Source organism: Acartia tonsa, chromosome 10 (assembly GCF_053477335.1).
Source record: "Acartia tonsa isolate MP-2025a chromosome 10, ASM5347733v1, whole genome shotgun sequence".
Classification (NCBI taxonomy): domain Eukaryota; kingdom Metazoa; phylum Arthropoda; class Copepoda; order Calanoida; family Acartiidae; genus Acartia; species Acartia tonsa.
This window is the reverse complement of record NC_137269.1, coordinates 5,034,805-5,060,391: the sequence shown is the minus strand read 5'-3', so window position 1 is coordinate 5,060,391 and position 25,587 is coordinate 5,034,805. Positions and strand designations below refer to the sequence as shown.

The window sequence follows — 25,587 nt, the reverse complement described above, 5'->3', positions numbered from 1 at the left end:
TAGATACATTTGGAGCAACAAAACCAAACCTCCTCTAATCCAAATGCAGAAGGATGGAAAAAAATATGCAAAATATAAGGACAAAGCTTAGGATCAAATTCATCTGATGGAAGATTGAAAAGAGATGTTTAGAGAGGATGGGACATATCATGAAATGGAGGACAATAGAATTGTGAAAGCAGGTACATTAGAATGGATGGAAAGTCTTGAGTCAGCTAAGAAAGCTCTAGGAAAGAAACAAAAGACCATGTCATACCACAAGAAATTAGTAAGGAAGCTGGTATGGACTACACCAGGATTGGACATATGACCAGACAGAGGAATATTAACTAGGCTTCCTCTCCAGAAGAAAAATGGATAACATATGATTCTTTTAATCATTTTCAGTAGAGTTTTGCCAGCTACAATTATTTTAATTTTGTCATTATCATGTGACATAGTTAGGTAGCAAATGATTCATGGGGTAAAGAATTAGGACAATTTCTTGCAGATCCTGAAAACCCTTTATCTATACAAATTGATAGAATTATTTCAGAATCTCATCCCATTTTTTACAATCTAGTTTTTCTTAGGTTTTTCTGATTATTATTGGAAATTTAGTGGAAATATTCTTGCTGCCCAAGTTGTTAATAATCATTTGTTCAACGATAATCAAGGAAATATGATTAATAACAACTTCTTTACAATAAACTCATGGTAATGAACTAAAAAAATCTTACCTTATGTAATTTTCTCTCAAATTTATGGCAATGTGTTAAATTATGATGAATTGTGCAGGAAATCTCTGTGTAATATAACCCCAAATTAATTTTTAAAGAATGAAACATTATCTAAAGGGTGTGCAAAAAAATGCGGACCTTTTTAAAATTTAGATTGCGCAGCTTGTGTTAATAGTAGAAAAACGTTTGCATACCATTAGAACCGTTATGAAGTCTATTTTTTGGAAATTTAAAAAAAATTCCTGTGCTACGTATAGTTTAGGAGCTATGTGATAAAATGTCTCAACTGGCTTAAAACTTGACTTGCAAGTAAATCATTAAAGGGCGAATATAGGTTCGATATGATATGAGCTTATATTAAAGGTGTCATTTCATACTTTTAGAATATCTATGCCAAATTTAAAAATTCAAAAAAAATCCTTAAGTAGATTTTGCAATTTTCTGTTTCAATTGAACATATGATAAATCAGATTGACGACAAACCGTTTATTTTAGCCCTTTACAAGACTTTTTTTACTATTTTGCTTAAGTTTGATTGACTATTACAATGGCATGCATCTTAAATGATAATTTAAATGTTTATTATTTTAGATTATATACTCTTTAATTCAATTTTTAAAAAGCTTTAAAATAATTTGCGTAAAAGTGCGCCAATAGTATTGACTAGGGTAAATAATACGTCTTAAAGTTTATTTTCTGTACAAAGATCATTGGTTAATTCTGGAAAATATAAATATCCTCAAGTACGGAAATATAAAAAAAATTCCTGTGCTACGTATAGTTTAGGAGCTATGTGGTAAAATGTCTCAACTGGCTAAAAACTTGACTTGCAAGTAAATCATTAAAGGGTGAATATAGGTTCGATATGATATGAGCTTATATGAAAGGTGTCATTTCATACTTTTAGAATATCTATGCCAAATTTAAAAATTCAAAAAAATCCTTAAGTAGATTTTGCAATTTTCTGTTTCAATTGAACATATGATAAATCAGATTGGCGACAAACCGTTTATTTTAGCCCTTTACAAGACTTTTTTTACTATTTTGCTTAAGTTTGATTGACTATTACAATGGCATGCATCTTTAATGATAATTTAAATGTTTATTATTTTAGATTATATACTCTTTAATTCAATTTTTAAAAAGCATTAAAATAATTTGCGTAAAAGTGCGCCAATAGTATTGACTAGGGTAAATAATACGTCTTAAAGTTTATTTTCTGTACAAAGATCATTGGTTAATTCTGGAAAATATAAATATCCCCAAGTACGCATTTTCAACACACACACACACGAACCTTAAAAAAACAGGGATTTGAAATCATTCTTCCTCCAAGAAAATTTTATCAATTTTTTTTTACTTTCTACATTATTTGATGTTTTTTAAAACTTTTAAATATTTTACTTTATATAATTTGTATGAAGGTAGAAGATGGGTATATTTACCCCTGATTAATTGGTTTCCACGTTATTACGACTATCCTTTAACGAAAGCTTTTTAATTAAACCTTGCCACGAAGCCTTGTGTGATGCTAGGGTGTTTGAGTTCTTAGGGAACCACACTATTTACATAATATTATCTTGAGTTTGACAGGTTTTAAGCTATAAACAGACTTATACAATAAGATATGTCAATATCTTTAAGTTATTTATAATCTATGGAATGGCACGGTTTTTTTGAGCCCATATCATATTCAACCTATATTCGCCCTTTAAAGATTAAATTAAAGGGTATGCAAATAAAAATAGGTACATTTTAAAAATTCTAATAGCTCAGCTTGTGTTAATCGTAGAAAAACGTTATGCATACCATTAGAACCGATATGAAGTCTATTTTAAGGAAATATAAAACCAATTCCTGTGCTATGTATACTTTATGAGCTATGTGGTAGAATGTCCCAACTGACTTAAAACTTGACTTGCGAGTAAATAATTAAAGATTAAATTTTTCCACTTTTCTCACATTTATCAATACAGCTCCTAAACTAAAAATACCACAAAAATCATACTTATATTTCCAAAAAAAAAGCTTATGACGGTTCTAACGATATACATAACATTTTTCTACTATTCACACAAGCCAAGCAGTTTGAATTTTCAAAAGGTTCGCATTTTTGCACACACTTTTTTTATCCTTGATGATTTACTCTCAAGTCAAGTTTTAAGTCAGTTGGGACATTCTTCTACGTAGCTCCTAAACTATAAGTAGCACAGTAATGGTTCTTATATTTCCATAAAATAGACTTCATAGCGGTTCTAACGGTATGTTTGTTTCAGCGAGCTAGTTTACAAAGTTTAAAGAGCAAATCTAACTGTTAACTGGATATTTCAATCATATAATGCAAGAGTTGTTATGAACTAACAATACCTTCCTAGAACACCCCTGCTAGTTAGTTTCTTTGGTATGCTCAGGTAAACCTTACTGGGCTTAAGCTAGCTGTATCTGTATTGTTCTATAAATACAGAATTACTTTAAACACTTTTCTTTACCCATCTAATAACATGGGCTGCCAATTTTGTTTTCTTGGGTGTACCACCCAATATACCTTTCTAAAAGTCAATAATTATTAACACAGAATTTATTATTACAGCTTGGTTTCTTTTTCAATGTAGAAATAAGAACATTAAACCTGCATTGGCTAAATGCAAAAAAACGTTTTAACCCTTACAGATTGGGCCCCAATTCCCACCTTAATAGATTGGGGGGGGGGGGCTCCAAGAGCCCCCCCTCTATCTCGGCTCCTGGTAAAAAAAATTACTTTTTCTAGTCATAGCAGTCAGACCACTCCTTAGCTGCTTTTTAGCGGCCAGCTGCTAAATTTTAAAACAGCTGTAGAGCGGCCAATTTTGCAGCTAGGATGACCAAATTTTAGGACGAACTTTTATTTTTCATAACAAAAAAATTACTTTTTCTGATCATCGCCTAAAAACGGCAAATATAGGAAACCGCCATATTTGGCGGTTATGGCCGTAAAACAGCGGTTGGCGTCGTAAATTTATATTTCTATCTGTTTATTATTGCTCAAGGATTTACCAAAAAAAATTATAGGTCTCTAGCTGTAATAGAAGCCACGATATTCATGATATATGTATGTAGTAAAAGCCGGACAAAAATCGGTCATAAAGTCGGTCAGGGAGCGGTCAAACGGTTATAACACCACTTTTCTCAGAAGGTCATTGATATCTAAGTATTCCCAAAAAAAATTTTGGTTTCTACCTTATACACAAAAGTTATAATGTAGAAATTAAGATTTATTTAGAATTTTTTCAAATTTTTTTGCTACCCAACCGACTTTGACCAGACACCACGACCGACACAGACCAGATATCCTAATAAAATCAACTCTTGCCGACGTATAATTACTGAACTTAAAAAGTCATGAAGTTCCAGCTCTTCATCTTACCTACAAAAAAAATCGAGAGGGGGGGGGGGCTCCAATCTGTAATAGTTAAAGAATAATAGAGCAATATTTATGCATATTCATGAATATCAAAATGCAAATAATAAGTGGAGAAGAGAATAAAAGGGTTAGCGTTATTACATGACTTTCTAATTAAGTGTCCACATTTCTTTCACCTTATTACTTTACCAGTTAATCTGGATAATTAGATACCCTTGTGTTAATTAAAAAGATGTCATTGCCCTCACTCTAATAAAACAAAAAATGGAATATTTTCGAGGTGTCAAAGAAAGACTGATAGTATACAAGAAACCAAAAATTAATTTTATGTAGTATTTGTAAATAGTTTTCAATTTATATTTTATTAATATTTTTGTGTGATTTTATGTTTTAAACTGACTAAAAACTAATAAAATACGTTATAATAGTAATAAGTTAGGTGTACAAACAATGCTAAAGGTTCTGTTACAAAATAGCAGTAAAAAAAGCTTAGTCAAACCATATATTCATATATTCATCTCTTATGATTAATATTCCTAAGGATGCTATAAGAATCATTATTACTGAACATGTGTAATTTTCTAATATATGCCATATTTTGTTGGTGTTATGAAAATAGTCATTTAGGCTTGTAATGCTGCAATGCACACTGGTCTGGAGGGGTCAACAATTCAATTTTTCCTACCAACCAATTTAGACAAAAGTTGACCTGCCAGTCTTCAAAGACATCCTAGGCCACCTTTATTTTAAATATCAACCCATGTTGATAATATGTTTTTTGAAATAATTTGGGGCCAAAGTTGCAGAACCCTAAAATCTAAGAAGGTATTGTTGACATTGATAAATTGGCTATACTTGCTTAACCCTTAACAGTCGGGCCCCTTGCCGCACCTTAATCAGTTGGGGGGAGGGGGGGGGGGCGTTCAACGCCCCCCCTCATTATCTCAGTTCCTATTAGAGCTAGAGGGCTAAAATTTTTTGTGCAAGTCCCCTGTGTTATGGTGAATTTCCGACCTTAAGTAAGTCAAAATCAATTTCCGCTTCCTTCACCCTTTATTTAACAACCTTTGTTTTTAGGTCCTTTTTTACTTAAAAATTTCAAACGGCTGTAATTTTTTTATTTTTAAAGCTAGAAGAAAATTTTTTTTTGCAGAAAATGTTTATTTTATTTAAATTTTATATTCAAAATATCAAAACATAAGTTTCAGCGGCCGCAGCTGTACTTGGCAGCTGCCAGCCGCCACAGTCGGCGGTCGGCAGGAAAACGGCAGCGGATCTTTATGAAATATTAATACATTATGTAGACATGTAAGAAAAGCTTAAGTTTAAAATTTGAAGTCTCTAAGTCAAAAATTGCGGCCAAAGGAGCATTTTAAAGATTTCTGGAGACCTGGAGGATCAGGACCTGCAGGATCATACCTGGAACCTGAAATTGACTTGAACACCTGTATTTAATATGAGGATGTACTACTAGAGGATATTTTAGTATTTTGGTAACGCCCCCCCATCCGGTTTTTTCTATCTCATTTTCTGTGTGTGAAAGATAAAGAGCCCAAACTGCGTGACTTATTAAGTTTGGGTATGACACATAACCGAGAGTTGGAATTTTTTGAATATCTCCAACCTGGCGGGCACAGGATGCCAGCAAACCTGGCAGGGTCATCCAGGTAAAGAGCAAAAATATTTTTTTGACTTAAAAAAAACTTTTTATCTTACCAAAATACTAAAATATCCTCTAGTAGTACATCCTCATATTAAATACAGGTGTTCAAGTCAATTTCAGGTTCCAGGTATGATCCTGCAGGTCCTGATCCTCCAGGTCTCCAGAAATCTTTAAATGGCTCCTGTGGGCGCAATTTTTGACTTAGAGACTTCAAATTTTAACCTTAAGCTTTTCTTACATGTCTACATAACGTATTAAATTTTCATAAAGATCCGCCGCCGTTTTCCCGCCGACCGCCGACTGCGGCGGCTGGCAGCTGCCAAGTACAGCTGCGGCCGCTTAAATTTATATTTTGATATTTGAAATATAAAGTTTACATAAAGATTAACATTTTCTGCAAAAAAATTTTTATTCTAGCTTCAAAAATAAAAAAATTACAGCCGTTTGAAATTTTTAAGTAAAAAAGGACCTAAAAACAAAGGTTGTTAAATAAAAGGGTGAAGGAAGCGAAAATTGACCTTGACTTACTTAAGGTCGGAAATTCATCATAACACAGTGGACTTACACAAAAAATTTTAGCCCTCTAGCTCTAATAGGAACTGAGATAACATGCGGGGGCGTTGAACGCCCCCCCCCCCCCCCCCGACTGATTAAGGTGCGGCAAGGGGCCCGACTGTTAAGGGTTAAATCAAAAACAAATTTTTGTTCTTTACCTGGATCACCCTGCCAGGTTTGCTGGCATCCTGTGCCCGCCAGGATGGAGATATTCAAAAAATTCCAACTCTCAGTTATGTTTCATACCCATACTTAAAAAGTCAAGCAGTTTGGGCTCTTTATCTTTCACACACAGAAAATGAGATAGAAAAAACCGGATGAGGGGGCGTTCAACGCCCCCCCCACAACCGTTAAGGGTTAAATGTGATAAAATCAAATATCTGCAAGTTGGAAATTGTCCAACTAAAATAAGTCCTAAATAAGTTCAAAAATTATTTATAACACAAAAAATGGTACAAAATGCAAAAATGTGTTTTTTTTAAATCAATTTTTAACATAGGGTAAGTTTAGCAAACTTTTCTTAGTGAGTATAACCTGAGTAAACCTATATGTTTATTAAAGAGAATTTGTTGGTATTGTAATTTGCTTCATTTAGCACAAAAATCTAGCTTCCGAAATTGTTCGTTTTGTGCATTATCTTAAAAACTAATAGATCAATTAAATTTCATCAATGTTGTAATTTAAAATTATTACAACAACGCGTAGAGAGGGGAAGGATCTATTTTTGTGGAGTAATATCTGATAAACAAAATGAAAACATACGAAATAGCTAAATAGTATAAAAATCTGTTATATTTCATGTAGATTAGTTAAAATAAATTCCTAAATGTCAATTTTATTGTTTTATATTCATATAATTGATATTATTCTTTCAGCCTACTCTTTATGTGTCTTTGTGTGTGTGTGTGTTTTTTTGTGTCTTTAGGCATCCGCGCCTTGTTATGTCGTAGCATAGAGTGAGGAGAGACAAGAATACACACACACACATTCAAACACACAAACAAACGCATCCTTATAAAAATATGCTATAATTTTATTAGCCTTTAGTAAGATGAAATAACAATGATTTAAAATATTTTCTAAATGGATTAAAGTGTTCACGAAGCTGGGAAAAATATATGTCACTGATTAGTGTTTTTTAAGAGTACTATTTTGAGAATTAAGTCTTAAATACTTCCCATTTAAAAATAAATCAAACTTTAAAAAACAAATTTATTCCCTTGAAAACATTGATGTATTTTGTGTTTTATTATACATATCTTAAAACCTATCAAAATCGACAAATAATAATCTTTTTGTTGAAGTTTACTTGCAAATTTAGAGTAGAATAAATTCTTTTGTTACATACATATTAAACTAACCAAAAAGGTTTATAATTTCTTTTTACGGGGAGATTAAATGATTTTTACCGATAATTGAAAAGATATTACCAAATATGGATATAAGGTCAGCTGATTTATAGTTGTTTATTGTGAACATAGCACCCTCATCCTATCTCAATATTTACTACTTGCTAAAAAAGCTTCAAACTTCCATAAAAATTTAAATTTTAAAAATTAAAATTTTTAATGTATAATGAATAAATCATTTGGAGGGTGGTGGTATTCTCCTCCAAAATAGTTATAAACATTTCAAGAACTTATGATGAGCTACCCTGTAAAGGAGAACCATACTGGTTCAGCTGTTAGCAAGATCCTTTAGAACAGACAAACATACAGACATCCTGTTACATTATTATAACAATTTATATTTAGGATGTGTGTATTACTTAAATATAATTTATTAACTTAAACAGAAAGAGGGCCACTTATAGTAGATATTCAAAATAAGCTTTAAAACACAAAATAATTTATAAGTTTTGGGTCATGGAAAGGAAACAAGTTTGCGGGTTTTGTTGTATTTGTATCCTTTGTATCCTTTCCATGAACCAAAGTTTTTATTATAAGCGTTTTCTAAGAGTATTTTTTGAGTATAACACCCCTCTCTCTCTCTCTCTCTTTCTCTCTCTCTCTCTCTCTTTCTCCCTCTCTCTCTGTTTTTCTTTCTCACACATTCAGATTTTTACCTTGGGGGTTAGTTGTTAAATAAATATTATTCAATGTATAAAAAGAAACCAAATCTAAATTTATATTTTTCTAATTTCTATCTAATCCACAAGCAACTGTGTCTCTAGTATCTAGGGACATTTAAAGGGATATAAAAGGGCAGAAAAATAGCTTAAAACCAACAAACGACTTTTTTAATAAAAATAAAATAGCCTAAAACCTTTCCCAAAAACTATAAGAAGCTTCACTGTAAAAGTAAACCATATCGTTTCAGCGGTCCCTTCTCTACAGATAAAAAAAGCTTACAACTTTATATATTAGGATATTGTTAAATCTTTTCATTTAAAACTAAACCCTTCTGTATGTAATTGTATGCAGGGAGGAAATGGATATTTGGCTTTTTATTACATTAGTTCCCAAAGTTAATGACATTTTGTTAGTTGGCTAATTAACTTTGGGGACTTTCATAGAATTTTAATTGGTTGGTTTATTACTTTGAGTGTCCAAATGTTTAAACCACCAAATATTGTTTACAAAATGGGTAATTTTGTGTATATTTTCATTGTGAATATCCATTGATTTATTGGCCATTGTCTTATGCCTCTAGTTCCCTGGTTATTTAGGTAGCAAGTGGGTTCTTGGGTGGGTGCGTTAAGTGTGTGTGTTAGTGTTATACATTGATAGTGTGTGTGTGCGTGTGTGTTTTATTGTTATACTACGATAGTGTGTGTGTGCGTGTGTGTGGCAAGATAGGTAAGGTATGTGTGTGTGTGACAAATTACAATAACTTTTCATTTGAATAAAAAAAATAATGTTTATTTTTATGGAAAAACTTTAATAAAATGATTGAATTTTTTGCTGAAGTATATAACAAATATAATAAATTTTTACTTTTAAAACAATTTAATTCTTAAATATCATTCTTTCTATAGATTTAAACAATTTTTCTATTGTCTTTATACCAGCTCAAACATACCAAAATTCGGTTAATGATTTTATAAAATAAACCAAACTTTTTCATTACATTTTAAAGAAACTTCGAAGACAAATATTAAAAGAGATGTATTATAAAAATATTTCCTAAGTATTGTTTTTTTTGTTTTTATCTGTGAGCGAAGAAATGGCTTATTGTTTCATAGTTTAATTCTTGCACAGATTTTAATGTGAACTTTAGGTGGAAATAAGCTTGGCATTTTAAACTGATTTTTTTCTAACCTTATTGAACTTTTAAGGCATTATTCTATGGAAATTACTTAAAAATAGGAAAAGGTAAAGAAAATGCATTTTGAAAAAATGAATTCTTGATCACTTTAAATCAAGAAAATTTAGATAAAATAATCAAGATATTAAAAATTAAAAACGCGCAAATTTGAAATTTGCAGCTAGTGAAAAACTGGTTATACTTACAAAAATTATACTTCATTTTAATGGTCTTTGACCTTCGAGGTCATGTATTTTTTTTCTCATAAATGGACTCCCTGACCCCTAAAACCCCCAATTTGCTGTATTGGGCATTAAAATCGGCCAAAAGATGGCTGAAAACGAATTGTTAACCCAAAACTGCGTTTTCAGACCAGTGTGCAATGCAACCAATCAAGACCCACAGTTATTGCAGAGGAAATAAATTAGAAAGTATATTAGTAAATGTTGGGAAAGATATGTCCGGTTAGTTGAAATGAGCATATGCACACAACCTATCCTCAATTAGAACATTATTTAGAGACATCCATGGTTCATAAAATATTGTCAGATGTATTGTATTCTATAATTTCATTGTTTCATTGTATTCAAGAAAATTTAGATTGAGAAAAATCTACTTTAAAAACAGTTTATGAACAAAAACTGAATACATGTTTATTGGTGTTGTTTATTCTAGTACGATGTAAATGTACCTAATGAAATCTAACCTAACCTGACCAAAATATTGATTTCAAAATAAGGGAAGGAATTATATTTATCTTTAACCCCTTACAGTCAGGCCCCTTGCCGCACCTTAATCAGTTTCTCAGTTTCTATTAAAGCTAGAGGGCTAAAAAATTTTGTGCAAGTCCCCTGTGTTATGATGAATTTCCAACCTTAAGTAAGTCAAGGTCAATTTTCGCTTCCTTCACCCTTTTATTTAACAACCTTTGTTTTTAGGTCCTTTTTTTACTTTTAAATTTCAAACGACCGCATTTTTTTTATTTTTGAAGCTAGAATAAAAATTTTTTGCAGAAAATGTTTATCTTTATGTAAATTTTATATTTGAAATATCAAAATATAATTTCAGCAGCCGCAGCTGGACTTGGCAGCTGCCAGCTGCCGCAGTCGGCGGTCTGAGGGAAAACGGCGGCAGATCTTTATGAAATTTAAATTCATGTAGATATGTATGATAAGCTTAAGTTTGAAATTTGAAGTCTCTAAGTCAAAAATTGCGGCCACAGGAGCCTTTTAAAGATTTCTGGAGACCTGGAGGATCAGGGCCTGCAGGATCATACCTGAATCCTAAAATTGACTTAAACACCTGTATTTAATATGAGGATGTACTACTGGAGGATATTTTAGTATTTTGCTAAGATAACATGCTTTATTTAAGTAAAAAAAAAATATTTTTGCTCTTTACCTGGATGACCCTGCCAGGTTTGCTGGCATCCTGTGCCCGCCAGGATGGAGATATTCAAAAAAAATTCCAACTCTCAGTTATGTGTCATACCCACACTTAAAAAGTCAAGCAGTTTGGGCTCTTTATCTTTCACACACAGAAAATGAGAGAAAACCGGATGGGGGGGGGGCGTTCAACGTTCAGCTTCCCCTCCCGACCGTTAAGGGTTAATGTATCTAGGATTTTTTTTATGGAAGACTGCAAAAAAAGCCTTATAATTGAAATACTGCAATCATAGTTCAGTCTCTCTTAAAAATGGAAAATATTATTACAAAATTACTTATTGATATGGGCCAAGAGTAAAAGAAACTACAGATTGACCCTCGAAAAAGTATTTTTTAGCATCTGCAGCCCATATTTCTCAATGAATTATCAAAAAATTTACATGTCCTTTTCTCTATAGATTTCCACATAAGTAGATATAAAAATATCTTTTTTACATCAGTTAATAGCTGAGATTTTTAGAGCTAAAGTTTCTAAAATGTGGCAGAGGAAAAATTAACTTTTCAAGAAAAATGCATTTTTAAAGTGAAATTGCGTGTTTTCTTCACAATTTCAATACTTTTTATAAATCTTATATAAAGATGTTTTCAAGAAATTTATTTCATGCTGAAAGCACTTTTTTCACATGTTCTAAGAGGCCTTTTTAGAATAGTGTACATTGCAGAAACACCCTTACACAAAAAAAATCCTATAAAAAATAGTAGCAGATCAAAAGTTTACATAAACAGAAATCAAACACTTTTTATTTTATCAAAATAAGTTAAAAAACAAAAAAGTTACAGCTACAAACTTTTTTTAAACATTTAACAATTTAAATGATTTTTATGTGTCTTAAATTAATTTGATGAGTGGGCGTGAATTTATTGGTAAAGGTGGCGCTAATCCTTCCAGTAATGAGCATAAATTGGGGAGGGGTTTATTTAAGGTCATATTAATAAGTGGGAGATATTATAAGATTTGAGGGAAAATGCATTCAGTAAAATTTGAAAAGTAGTTTTTTATATGTAAAAGTAACATTTTTTAATGCAATAAAAAATGTATCAATTGTAAACTTGCTCTTCTTTCTTGACTGGTTGAGAAAAAGTAATTTACCAACAAAAAAAACTAAGAAATATTTAGCAACATCCAGTTTCTGAAGCCCTTTTTCCAAACTTTTACTTTAAAAATCTCGGCTGTTAATTGATGTAAAAAAATATTTTTATATCTACTTATGTGGAAATCTATAGAGAAAAGTATATGTAAATTTTTTAATAATTCATTGAGAAATATGGGCTGCAGATGCTAAAATTACTTTTTCGAGGGTCAATCTGTATAAAATATTTTCATGAATTATATTACTACTAACATGAAGTTGGTTTCAACCTCACATATAATACAATACATAGGTCTTACCTCACATCCTTTAGTAGACCACTTTTTTTCATCAGTATCCAAGTAGATACATTGTGGTTTTTCAGGGATAAATTGGCATCCAGGAATATTCTACAAGAAATGTGGTAAACAAAATGAAATTATTGACATATTTTTTTATATATCTTCAAGCTTACCTTATATAAATCTTCCCATATAAAAGTTATAGTTGAGATCAGGTTGTCCTTGCTGTAACTTCCATTGTTAATGGTCATTCCTATTAAATTTTAAAAATTTTTCTATTTACTAATAAAGACTTAATAATATGAATGTGCAATTCATGTTTATTTATAAAAATATGGATATGGAATAAATACTTTGTTGGTTTGTGAGGGGGAGGGTCGGGGAGGGAGGATGTTTGTAATTGCTATAGATATTAAAAGTCAGAATTTTGAAATCTTGAGTCTGAATTTAGCTACAAAAGATATTCTGATTCAAAATTTCCTTTCCCCCCTCATCCTATTTCTGCTGACACACCCCACCCGAAGGCGTGTTAGGTTAGAAAAAAAAAAACGCAGAAACAGTTTACACAGGATGTACTGGGACCTTATGGTGGTTTCAGAACATGCTTTCCCTAAATTAAGTTAGTACCTTCCCATAGTAGAAAATTTTAAAATTACTTTTGGTGATCAAATATTACTTTTATTTTTAGACTACCTTAACCTAACCTGCTTTATTGTCTTATTTTGTCTTTCATGTTTATCATGCAAATTCGCTGATATTGCAGTTGAAATGACAGATATTGGAGCTTTCTAAAAAGGTCTCTAACATTTTTCTAGCTCTAATACTTTTTTAGATATCTTATTTCAAAATATTGCTGTACACTGGTCGCCGGAAGGTAAAAGCAGTTTTTTGAAACAGGCTCTCTGAGATTATTGCAGATTCTGATATATACATATATAGACTAATGAAAAATGCAAAAAACGAAATCAAAAGCGTTCCTTCTTGGGAGAAAATGCGGGAAAAGATTTTTAGCTATTTTTAACCTAAAATTCACATTGGCAAGCCTGTAAAAAATATACACACATTTTAAACATGTCATTGCTCAGCACCTAGAAGTGGTAGAAAAATGCTACACATACCATTGGAAAGCTCATAACCTCTAGTTTTCATATTGGTATATAACATTTTTGTACTATTATTAGTTTTTGAGCTATCCTCTGAAGAATACACAAGTTTTATAAAGGAAGTTTTTTCTTGAATTTCAAGTTTGATACTTGTTACACAAACCTTTTTCAAATCATATTATTTAGAACCTAGAAGTTATATAATTATTTTATATAGGTAAAATTGTATATTTTGGGTACTTTCAATTTTAGCTTAATTAAAAATTGTCTTTGAAATGTGTATAGTTTGTATTAAATTTTGCCCTGTATGTTTTTGGGCTTGTTGTTATAGTTATTAACCTGATTCTTTTTGTAAAATCTCTTATGTGAATAAATCTACCAGTAAAACTTTGAAAATTGAATTTTGGCACTTTCCTTCTGGGGGCTAGTGGGTTAAAACAGCCCCCAAAACTAAAAAATCTAAGGTCTGACCTTAAGTTTTTTTAATGCAAACCTTTTTTTTACATAATTAAGCTAAGTAGTAACTAAAGATTTCACTTTATATCCTTCTTGGGGTTAGAGGGATATAACACCACCCCAAACACTAGAATTTAAGGCTTGAGCTTATTTTTAGAGATAACAAGCTGATTTTTAATGTAAACTTTTCATACAATTGAGCCAAGTAGCAACTAAAGATTCATTTTAACACTTTCTTTCTAGGTGTGGGATGAAACACCCCCCCCCCCCCAATTGTAAACATATAAGATCAAAGGGGAGGAGGAGAGATTATACAATTATAGGCCTTGAAATCCAGTACAAAATTTTGCTCTGGATGGTTGGGCTTGTTGTTATAGTTATTAACCTAATCACTAGAAAAAGGTTTGTGTAACAAGTATCAAACTTGAAATTCAAGAAAATACTTGTGTATTCTTCAGAGGATAGCTCAAAAACTAATAATAGTACAAAAATGTTATATACCAATATGAAAACTAGAGGTTATGAGCTTTCCAATGGTATGTGTAGCATTTTTCTACCACTTCTAGGTGCTGAGCAATGACATGTTTAAAATGTGTGTATATTTTTTACAGGCTTGCCAATGTGAATTTTAGGTTAAAAATAGCTAAAAATCTTTTTCCCGCATTTTCTCCCAAGAAGGAACGCTTTTGATTTCGTTTTTTGCATTTTTCATTAGTCTATATATGTATATATCAGAATCTGCAATAATCTCAGAGAGCCTGTTTCAAAAAACTGCTTTTCCCTTCCGGCGACCAGTGTGTAAAATCATCTTTTACACAGCAAAAAGTTGAAATATAAAATTAGTTATTTTAGAGTAAATTACATGTATCTTCATATAAATCACTATAATTTTGCTCCAAATTGACCAAATTGGACAGTTAAGGTGCCTAAAACTATCTACATTCAATAGACAATCAAAATACACACTTTTTGAGACTTTTTAAGTCAACAGGAGAAGGCTAAAATGAAATATCAAAGAAACAAATGTAATTTAATTTTAATTAAAAATCACTATTAAGGCATTTTTAATGATGTAAAAGGAGTATTAAGGTACAAGAAACTCATAATTAATTATGATTTATTTATTTTTAAAATCTCAGCACTAGTTTAGAGTACCTAATAGTGTTTATCAACAAAAAAAATGTGGCCTAAGAATAAATTGTTTCTTATATTATATGTGAGATAATCCATAAAAGTCTTTTAATTACTATGTTTTTTTTAGTTAAGATGGCAAAAACTAATTTTGTTTCATAAGGTTATAAAAAATCAAAAAAGCCAATCAACTATTCTTTTTAAAAAATTACTAGAATTAGTAGATTAGTAACCTGCTTGGAAATGATTAAAATTCCAACCAATTTTTGGTTTATTGTCAATGTTTATGTCTATTTTTCATAATATATGTTTCTATTGGTTCAAAATATCAGATGATTGTGTTTTATTGGCTTTCTAATTACAAAGTAACAACTTTATACACCATAACTTACCTTAAAATCCTTTCTAAAGTCAATTAAATTTCAATTTATTTTAAAAAATAGGAAATATTATTTCCTTTAGCATTTTTAAAAATCATTTCAGCATGCTCCTATTGGCTTATATAGTCTTAAAAACTATGTATTTGGATTTACATGAAGATACTTGTAATTTTCTCTAAAATAACTAATTTCATATTTCAACTTTTTGCTGTATAAAAGATGATTTTACAGCAATACTTTGAAATAAGATATCTAAAAATGTATTAGAGCTAGAAAAATGTTAGAAAACTTTTTAGAAAGCTTCAATTTCTGACATTTCAACTGCAATGTCAGGGAATTTGCATGATAAACATGAAAGACAAAATAAGACAATAAAGCAGGTTAGGTGAAGGTAAACAAAAAATAAAAGTAATATTTGATCACCAAAAGTAATTTTAAAATTTTCTACTATGGGAAGGTACTAACTCAATTTAGGGAAAGATTGTTCTGAAACCACCATAAGGTCCCAGTACATCCTGTGTAAACCGTTTCTGCAGGTTTTTTTTTTCTAACCTAACATGCCTTCGGGTGGGGTGTGCTGAAATTACAAAAGTATACATCCCTTTTAATATAATTTAAAATTACCTAGGAGACTATCACCAAGCATACCTCCATGGTTCAGTGAATCCATTGGCAAACTTATAAAAAAAACAATGTTTGAAAAAAACTGCCTAATTGTTAAAACTAGAAAAGTTAAAAAGCTAACTTACTCCTAATTTTGAATTATTTCATTTTGGATGTCTAATTTTTTAGGATAGTTAGAGTCACAAATGTGTAATATACAATATAAGTAACATTAATCATATTTTTCATTGGTGAAAAGAAATTGTATTTTTTATATTTAATATAAAAAAGTTTTTGAGCTATTTAAACTTTTGAGTAATCATAACACACTCAAAATTTAGGGAAATTAAAAAAATAGATTTATTAAAATTGTTTTCATCTCAACTTTATCCTGGTTGTATATTGCATATTTGATAATAATAACTTAATAATAATACTTACTCTGCAAATATAGGGGAGTTCTTGTCATTAATATCTTGTTTTGTCTTGATTGATGTCAGGACAAAAATATTATCATCTTTATTATCCAATTCCAACTCAACACATATTGTTCCCTGAATATCAAGCTAGTAATCTACATAAAGTTCTTTTATTATCTCTATAAGTTTTGAAAATTGACTTTTATTTATCTAAAATATCTTGATATATATTTACTTGGTTAAGTTGAAAAGAGTATTCATTTGAATCTTGATTTTGAACTAAATTTTTCACTTGAAGCTCTATGGCAGCAAATCGTTCAGTAACTGAGACTTCCCTTCTGAAAAACAGAATTAAAACTTAAGTTTACTTCAATAAAATTTAGGTATAAAAACTATTTTGATTTTGTTTTCTCTTTTTCTTCTCTGCCAAGATTTCCCTTATTTTCAACAATAATATTGAAATAATTTTAATACAACAGTAAATGTGATGCTTTACACATTCTTAATGAAAATATAATCTAAAATGTTTTTTTTAATCTGCTTACAATTTATCTCTAATACTGTGACAGAATTTTCTCAAAGTTTAGATTGGATTAATAGAATAAAATGAGATTACCTAGATTTAGTATTGGCTAATGCTTTTCCCAGCTTGTACCCCACTTGATCAATTGTTTCTAAAATACAATGTAAAGATAATAAAAAAGATTTAAATAACATGCAAGAGGATAAAAATTACTATTAAATACATATTCATACCTAGATTCTTAATTACAGTTTTCATTTTAGTTTCCATATCAGTAATTTCCTCCCAGCCAAGATAAGACCTAGATATGTTATCAATTATATTTTCCATGGTGTATTTCATTTTGCCAACATATGTAGTGACTAATTTTTATTGAATAATTGATTTAGGACATGAAAAAATATTGGTTTGGCATTATTATAATACCATATCCTTTGGTGATCTAATATAACTTTCAATTTTATTATTCTGATATATTTTGCCCTTTCCTAAATCTCTTAAATGAGGTTACATTCACTTTAAAAAAAAATATATATATATAAATAGCTACCAAGGTAAAATTAACTTTCATGTAGAAATTTTATACCCTACCCACAATAAAAAAATTAGACATCTTTCAACATAAAATAAATTATTTATAGAATACTTTTATACCTAAAAATCTGATCTGTCACATTCAGGTATGTGTTGACAAAATTGGTATCATAGCCATCTTCACTATTGTACATAAAAAAATATTAGACTTATAAGCCCTCATTATTTTAAATTCATTTTAAAATGGGGTGGAGGGTTCTAGTGCTTGACAGGCACTTTAACTGCATCAAAGCTTTTTATAATTATGTATACAGAATTCTGCAGAGGCTGCATGAAATGAAATATCAGGATTATATTAACTCAAACTATAAATAAATTTTTCATTAATCTAAACAAAAAAGTAAATTATACATTATATGACCTACTACATGTTACATTACCTGTAATATGTTCTTGCAACAAATATTGCCAAGAGCAAAAAAAAATTAAACTTAAATTACATTTTCCATAAAATCAGGAGAGAGACAGATCTTTAAAGGGATATAAAATCAAATGGAAACTGATCAGTAAATATCCTAGAAAAGAACTTGATAATATAGAGACTATGAATTAACCTCTGTAAATAAAGAGAAGATTTATAAATTGAACTAATCTAAATCAACAGTCAGTGCTATTATGTTTTAGATTTACCTATTATCTGAGGCTAAATGTAGAAAAGCAGTATTTTCAACAAGAACAACAGGAAAGAATGAAAGAAACAAGGCATCCTGAAAAACTCTTTATTTGGCATAACAATGTAATGCAAACTTTACCTTGATTCATTTTGTCCATCAAACACAAGTTTATCTAATTCCTCTGTTAATCTGATTATAGTTCCTCCAAATTGCTCCTAATCAATATGAAAAACTAAATACCTTAAAATGATAATTACTCTAGATTTTCTAGGTTAGAGAAGAAAAAAAGTCAATACCTTGCTATCCTGGCTCAATTCTTCGTTTATGTAATCAACAATCTCATTATCTGTATTGGAACCTTTAAAAACATGATTTGAGAGTATTGTGTTAGATTATTTAACTGTAAAGTAAAGTTTTAGAATCACAGACTTTCATAATGCGTACAATCTCATTTTTGACCAAAAGACAGACAGGGTGTAATTCAAAAAGAAATGCATTGTTATCAATACAAAGATATCACAATAAAAAGCAGCAATCTTAGCTCAAAAAAGGAATAAAAAAAGAATTATAATTATCAACAATTAATGTTATATAAAGTTTACTTTCTTATGAAGATTTTGTATCAACACAATAATAATCTTATCATTAAATAATCATAATTTGTAAAAAGTAGCCTTAATCAACTGTTTGGTAAAATAAAAGTTCAACATATTTTTACCTTCATTTATCATGTTGTCTATGTCCGCTACCCAGGATTCATAACATTGGCTCCTAAAAACAAGTTTTGTTTTCATCCTTTCTCACAATTGTTAAAGCCATTTGTTTAAAGTGTTCACGAAGCTGGAAAAAAATTGATATATGTCACTGATTAATGTTTTTTAAGAGTACTATTTTGAGAATTAAGTCTTAAATACTTCCCATTTAAAAATAAATCAAACTTTAAAAAAACGAATTTATTCCCTTGAAAACATCGTTGTATTTTGTGTTTTATTATACATACCTAAAAACCTATCAAAATCGACAAATAACAATCTTTTAGTTGAAGTTTACTTGCAAATTTATAGTAAAATAAATGCTTTTGTTACATACCCTATTAAACTAACCAAAAAATGTTGAAATTGTAATCTACGGATAGATTAAAAATTTTCTTCCGATGGTCACAGAAATAAAGCCATATATGGTAATGAATATCATTGATAATGGTACCTGGATTTTCATTTTTCCCTTTATTTGAAAATTTATATGAATATCTACATATCTACATGGCTTTAGATATGTGACGTTAAAAATCATTTGAAATCAGTTAATTGCTTTGTATATGTATGATAAAATGTAATATAACAGGATACATACAGGCAATTGATAATATTATAATTGAAACTATAAAATTCAGCTATTCTCGGGACCATCAATATTGTATCATCTTATTTAACGCCTATCTCAAAAAATGCATATCTCAGAAAATGCTTTAAAAAAACATTTTAAAAAGCAAAGCATTGTTTTATATCTAGCAATCAATATATTAATAAGAATATATTTTTATATCATTAATATGACTTTATTATATTCATTTTGTATAAAGACACATTCATTTATTAAAAATTGATAAGATAAAGTCCAAGCTTTTTATCTCCAACTAGTGGCTACGCCCCTAGAGGCCTCTAGTGGCACTTTAAATACTTTTTTTATATTTAAAATATGTCTATGTTGCATTTGACATTTATGTTTCATTGAATGCTCTTTGTTAAATCAAGAAACATAAATTTTTTTGATTTCTTGTGATTTCTCTTAGGAAGGTGGTGGTACCCTCCCCCAAAATAGTTATATATCTTCCCAGGACCTATGAGAATCTACCATGTTAAGGAGAACCTGATCAGTTCAGCAGTTAGCGAGATCCTTTGGTACAAATATACAGACACACAAACATCCTTTTACTAATAAAGTAACAGGATGTTTGTCTGTGTGTTTGTACTCTCTTTTGGAATCATACTGTAGAGCTAAAAATACGAATAGGCAAAAAAATAATTGGGGGATTTTAAAGTTTTATTATCAATTGAGAAGGTTTTACAGACATTAAGGTTTTATTTTATTTTGGGGTAAAATTCTTGCTTAGATTATATTTAATTAATTAATTAAAATTTATAGAAGATATTTAAAAGAAACAAACTTTAAAATGTGAATTAATTAAAGGTTTTGCTATAAGTGTTTTCTAAGATAGGCGTTTTTTGAGTACAGCAGGTTGAATTAAACACACACACACATACACACAGACAGAGTACGGACACCACAGAACTTGATTTTATTAAAGTTTATTCTTCAAAACATGGAATAGAATAAAGAACACACAAATTCTATTCTTTTAATAAATTTATATATAAGTCTGTTAAATATGGATGTACAATAATTAAAGCAAGGCTTTTATTTTAATACTAATAATAAGCAATTAATATATACAAAAAAGGGAATAAAATAACATGTCTTTTCAGTTATGGGAATACAATTATTTACTTATCATAGTTATTGAAATTGTCCTATATTGGTCCAAACTTATAACTTAAAATACACTGAACACTTTTACAATATTAAAAAATGTTTGGTTTCTATATTTCAACTTAACAAAATCCGTTGGTACCATTTGTACTATGACAGGTAAGAGAGGGGACGAAGAAAGAAAGAGGGCAACGCAAACGGCTAATATAAGTTGGGTTTATAAACAAAATCTGTATGATAATAAATCAATAAATTAATAAACTTGTTTAACCAATTTGTCGAGATTTTACATAATATCACCAGGGACGTCCTAGGGGGTGGAGGATAAAGAGGTAGGCATCCCCAAAATTTTTAATTTTTACCCCCCTTAAAATAAAAAAGCTTAGACGTCACTAACTCTATGACATAAAGATTTCTCCCCCCAAAATGAACTTGGTGGTGCTGTAGGCATCCCAGGAATTGTAATTTTTAATTCTTACCCCTCACCGCCCCCCCCCCCATTAAAAATGCTTGGACGTCCTTGAAAAGCATGATCTATGTTATCAAGATTTTCAATGATTAACAACCTTTTTGTTTCAAAGACCCAACTCTGTGTGAATGAAACAGTCATATTACTGGATAAAAATTAATTAAAATCAACTTATATATTATCCAGATTTTATTTAATTGACGACCTTTTCGTTTTAAATCCCCAACTCTGTTGAATGAAACAGACAACTACTTAAAATAATGGGCCCTGAATGTTTTTTTTATATGGATTTTCATTTAAATAATGTTTAGTTGAAACTTATGTATATTGATTGTAGGAATATGAATTTAAGGCTTTAAAAAAAATTAAATAAAAAACAAAATTTGGAATATCTAGGGTTTAAATATAGGCAGGTATTTAGAAAATTTTTACTCTTTTCCGATAATTGGGACAAAAAAAAGATTGCTTTTGTTTATGGAAAACGTTTAGTAAGACTGCTAATTTTTTTGCTAGTTATGTATAGCAAATGATATTTGTTTATTCTTTTTGCCCAATTTTATTCTTAAATCATGTAATTTCTGAAGATTTTAACAATTTTTCATATGTTAGTGTACCTGCATAGATATATCAATATTTGGTAACTGATTTTACGATATTAAGGCAGGTTTTATATTTAAATGTAAACCAAGTTTGAAAATTTATTTCAAAAGAGATGTAGTACAAAAAAAATTTTGTAGTATAAATTTCGTTGTTTTTATGTGTAAGCAAAGAAAAGGGTGATTTTTCCTTAGTCTTATAAGTGCACAGATTGTTGTGGTATTTTCGTGAGAAGTGGATCTCGGCATCCTTAATTAATTTATTTCTAACTTAGTGGAATTTTTAAGGCATTATTCAATGAAAATTACTTAAAAAATAAGAAAAGGTAAATAAAAATGCAATTTGAAAAATTAGCTTCGCGATCACTTTAAGGGCCTCTAGGATTATTTCACTCTTTTATTTTAGGATGTTAATCTATTTTTGTTGATTTGAATAAAACTTACCTATCAGGCTCTGAACTGTTGAAGTCTCCTATAATTCCATCACAAAACCAATGTGCATATCCTTCTGAAATATTCATATAGTACCTCAATACTTATATCTTAATGTACATTTAAGGTTTAGTTACATAAGAAAACATTTCTTTGATTTTCTTAAAATACTTTTCAGTAACCTGTAGCATTTATATACCAAAAGTCCTTATTTTGGTTAACCTTAATATTATCCAGACAACTGACTTTTATATATTTTATATACTTTAATCAATATTAGATAAATTGGAAACAGACTCAAGCTTACATTTACAATTTCAGGTTTGAAAGGATCTCTTAAAAACGTAATCATAAGATAAATCATGTCTTTTTCTAATATGTTTAATCTAAACCTTTAAACATTGAAATTGACAGTATACTGCACCTGTGGAATTGGAAGTTTCAGAACAGTTTTTTATTGCTATTTCATTAAATAATGCCACCCATTCCAGACCACGCTTATCTGTAAATAACATATTAACATAATACTTCAAATGCCAAAATAATTAAATGTAAATATGAAACTCTATTTAATATTTATTGGGACTTTTGTTTACTTCATTTTTTGGAAATTTTAACTTAAATTTTGTTTTAATCCCAAAACATCTTTATACAGGATTCAGAATAATCTGATCTATTTTAAAAGACAAGAATTCAATGTATGCTTTTTCTATTAATTTATTTTATTACCTATTTTGGTACATTCTTTAACTGTTGTTGTAGTAGTGGTGGTAGTTGTTGTTGATAGAGTTGTAGTAGTTGTTGTAGCAATGATAATAGTGGTCATTGTTGTTGTTTTACCATTGGAAGTTGTTGTTGTAGTAATGGTAGTTGATAGGGTAGGAGTTGTTGTTGTTGTAGTTGTGGTGGTAGTTGTTGTTGATTGAGTTGTAGTAGCAGTGGTCATGGTGGTTATTGTTGTTGTTTTACTATTAGTGGTGGTTGTTGTTGTAGTAGTGGTAGTTGATTGATTAGGAGTTGTTGTTGTTAGAGTATTCATGGTAGAAGTTGTAGAACTAGTCTCTGTTGGATTTGTAGAACTAGCCTCTGTTGGAGTTGCAGAACTAGTCTCTGTTGGATTTGTAGAACTAGCCTCTGTTGGAGTTGCAGAACTAGTCTCTGTTGGATTTGTAGAACTAGCCTCTGTTGGATTTGTAGAACTAGCCTCTGTTGGAGTTGCAGAACTAGTCTCTGTTGGATTTGTAGAACTAGCCTCTGTTGGAGTTGTAGAACTAGCCTCTGTTGGAGTTGTAGAACTAGCCACTGTTGGAGTTGTAGAACTAGCCTCTGTTGGAGTTGTAGAACTAGCCACTGTTGGAGTTGTAGAACTAGCCTCTGTTGGAGTTGTAGAACTTTCCTCTGTTGGAGTTATAGAACTAGCCTCTGTTGATAAAGTAGTAGTTTCTAATTGAAATATCTAAATAATAGAAATATAACATTACAAAACACTAAGTACTTCCTTACCTAATTTTTGTACCAATAAATATTGCCAGTTCTTTTTTAGAGCTTAAGTTTTATGTTTTGCTTTATTTATATTTTTTACCTTGCAATAAGAAGAATCCATTTCATTAAAACAAGCCCAATCAGCGTTTGGAACATAGGCTACAATAAGAAATAAAAAATTACTTATTCTTCTGAAGATAAAAAAAGTTTTATCAATGACAGCTATGACAGTTGGGTGGTTAAAATTATTCCAGTTTAGTCTATAATTATCTATAAAAATTTAAGTACATACATAAATCATCACAAATCAAGCTACTTGAACCAACAAAAGATAAATTAAACCAGCATTGTTTCACAGTACCACCCCTTCAAATCCTCCTTCTTATATTAAAATAGATTTTAAAATGGTGGAGAGTAAAATTTTTTGTGTGTTATTGAGTGTAAGGCTTCAAAACAAATTAGTACCTGCCTTTTAACCCTTACAGATCGGGGAGGGGGGGGTCATATTGACCCCCTCCTCTACTTTTTCAATGTCATTTTTTTTGTAGGTAAGATGGAGAGCTGTGACTTCATGACTTTTTAAGTTCAGTAATTATGCGTCGGCAAGAGTTGATTTTATTAGGATATCTGGTCTGTGTTGGTCGTGGTGTCCGGTCGAAGTTGGTTGGGTAGCACCAAAATTTAAAAAAAATTCTAAATAAATCTTAATTTCTACATTATGACTTTTGTGTATAAGGTAGAAACCTAAAATTTTTTTGTGAATACTGAGATATCAATGACCTTATGAGAAAAGTGGTGTTATGACCGTTTGACCGCACCCGTTTAACCGATTTTTATCCGGCTTTTACTACAGACATATATCATGAATATCGTGGCTTCTATTACAGCTAGAGACCTATACATTTTTTGGTAAATTCTTGAGCAACAATAAACAGATAAAAATATTGATTGGCGCCTCCAACCGCCGTTTTACTGCCGTAACCTCCGAAAATGGCGGTTTCCGTTATTTGCCGTTTTTCGGCGATGATCAGAAAAAGTAATTTTTTTGTTATGAAAAATAAAAGTTTGTCCTAAAATTTGGTCATCCTAACTGCAAAATTGGCCGCTCTACAGCTGTTTTAAAATTTAGCAGCTGGCCGCTAAAAAGCGGCTAAGGAGCGGCCTGACTGCTATGACTAGAAAAAGTAATTTTCTCTAAAAATACACCTTCAGAAAATTTTTTTACGTCTTTATCTCTAACAGAAGCTGAGATAGAGGGGGGGGGTCAATATGACCCCCCCCCCCCCCCGATCTATTAAGGTTGGAATGGGGGCCTGATCTGTAAGGGTTATCTGTAAGTATTTCTTAAATAGTAATTAGGGGGTTTGGGTAGTGAATTTGGGAAAACCAATATAAAATGTTTAAATTTTATTTACCCTTACAGATTTTTTTTCTATCTCATTTTTTTTGTAGGTAAGATGGAGAGCTGTGACTTCATGACTTTTTAAGTTAAGTAATTATACGTTGGAAAGAGTTGATTTTATAAGGATATCTGGCCTGTGTCGGTTGTGGTGTCAGTTGGGTAGCACCAAAAATAGAAAAAATTCGAAATAAATCTTAATTTCTACATTATGACTTTTGTGTATAAGGTAGAAACCTATTTTTTTTTTTTGTGAATACTAAGATATCAATGACCTTCTGAGAAGTGGTGATATGACAGTTTGACGGCTCCCTGACCGACTTTATGACCGATTTTTTTGTCTGGCTTTTACTATAGACATATATCATGAATATCGCGGCTTCTATTACAGCTAGAGAACTATACATTTTTTTGGTAATTCCTTGAGCAACAATAAACGGACAAAAATATTAATTGGCGTTGCCAATTGTCGTTTTACCGCAGTAACCGCCGAAAA

The 25,587-nt window shown here is 30.3% G+C and overlaps 1 protein-coding gene across 1 annotated transcript in view; it reads right to left on the bottom strand.

Moving 5' to 3' along the window:
• The window catches only part of LOC145330475 (uncharacterized), a 53,388-nt gene that overhangs the window by 8,116 nt on the left and 19,685 nt on the right, over positions 1–25,587 (bottom strand). Inside the window, exons 8-22 of the mRNA XM_080175105.1 lie at positions 23,793–23,851; positions 22,940–23,666; positions 22,635–22,712; positions 22,223–22,286; positions 18,942–18,994; positions 18,520–18,581; positions 18,362–18,438; positions 17,670–17,732; positions 17,249–17,316; positions 17,109–17,166; positions 16,728–16,830; positions 16,515–16,627; positions 16,095–16,147; positions 12,574–12,653; positions 12,419–12,508 (exon numbers count right to left, since the gene is read on the bottom strand). Coding sequence (XP_080031231.1) covers positions 12,419–12,508; positions 12,574–12,653; positions 16,095–16,147; positions 16,515–16,627; positions 16,728–16,830; positions 17,109–17,166; positions 17,249–17,316; positions 17,670–17,732; positions 18,362–18,438; positions 18,520–18,581; positions 18,942–18,994; positions 22,223–22,286; positions 22,635–22,712; positions 22,940–23,666; positions 23,793–23,851 — 1,748 coding nt within the window. The remainder of the gene's footprint in view (positions 1–12,418; positions 12,509–12,573; positions 12,654–16,094; positions 16,148–16,514; positions 16,628–16,727; positions 16,831–17,108; positions 17,167–17,248; positions 17,317–17,669; positions 17,733–18,361; positions 18,439–18,519; positions 18,582–18,941; positions 18,995–22,222; positions 22,287–22,634; positions 22,713–22,939; positions 23,667–23,792; positions 23,852–25,587) is intronic.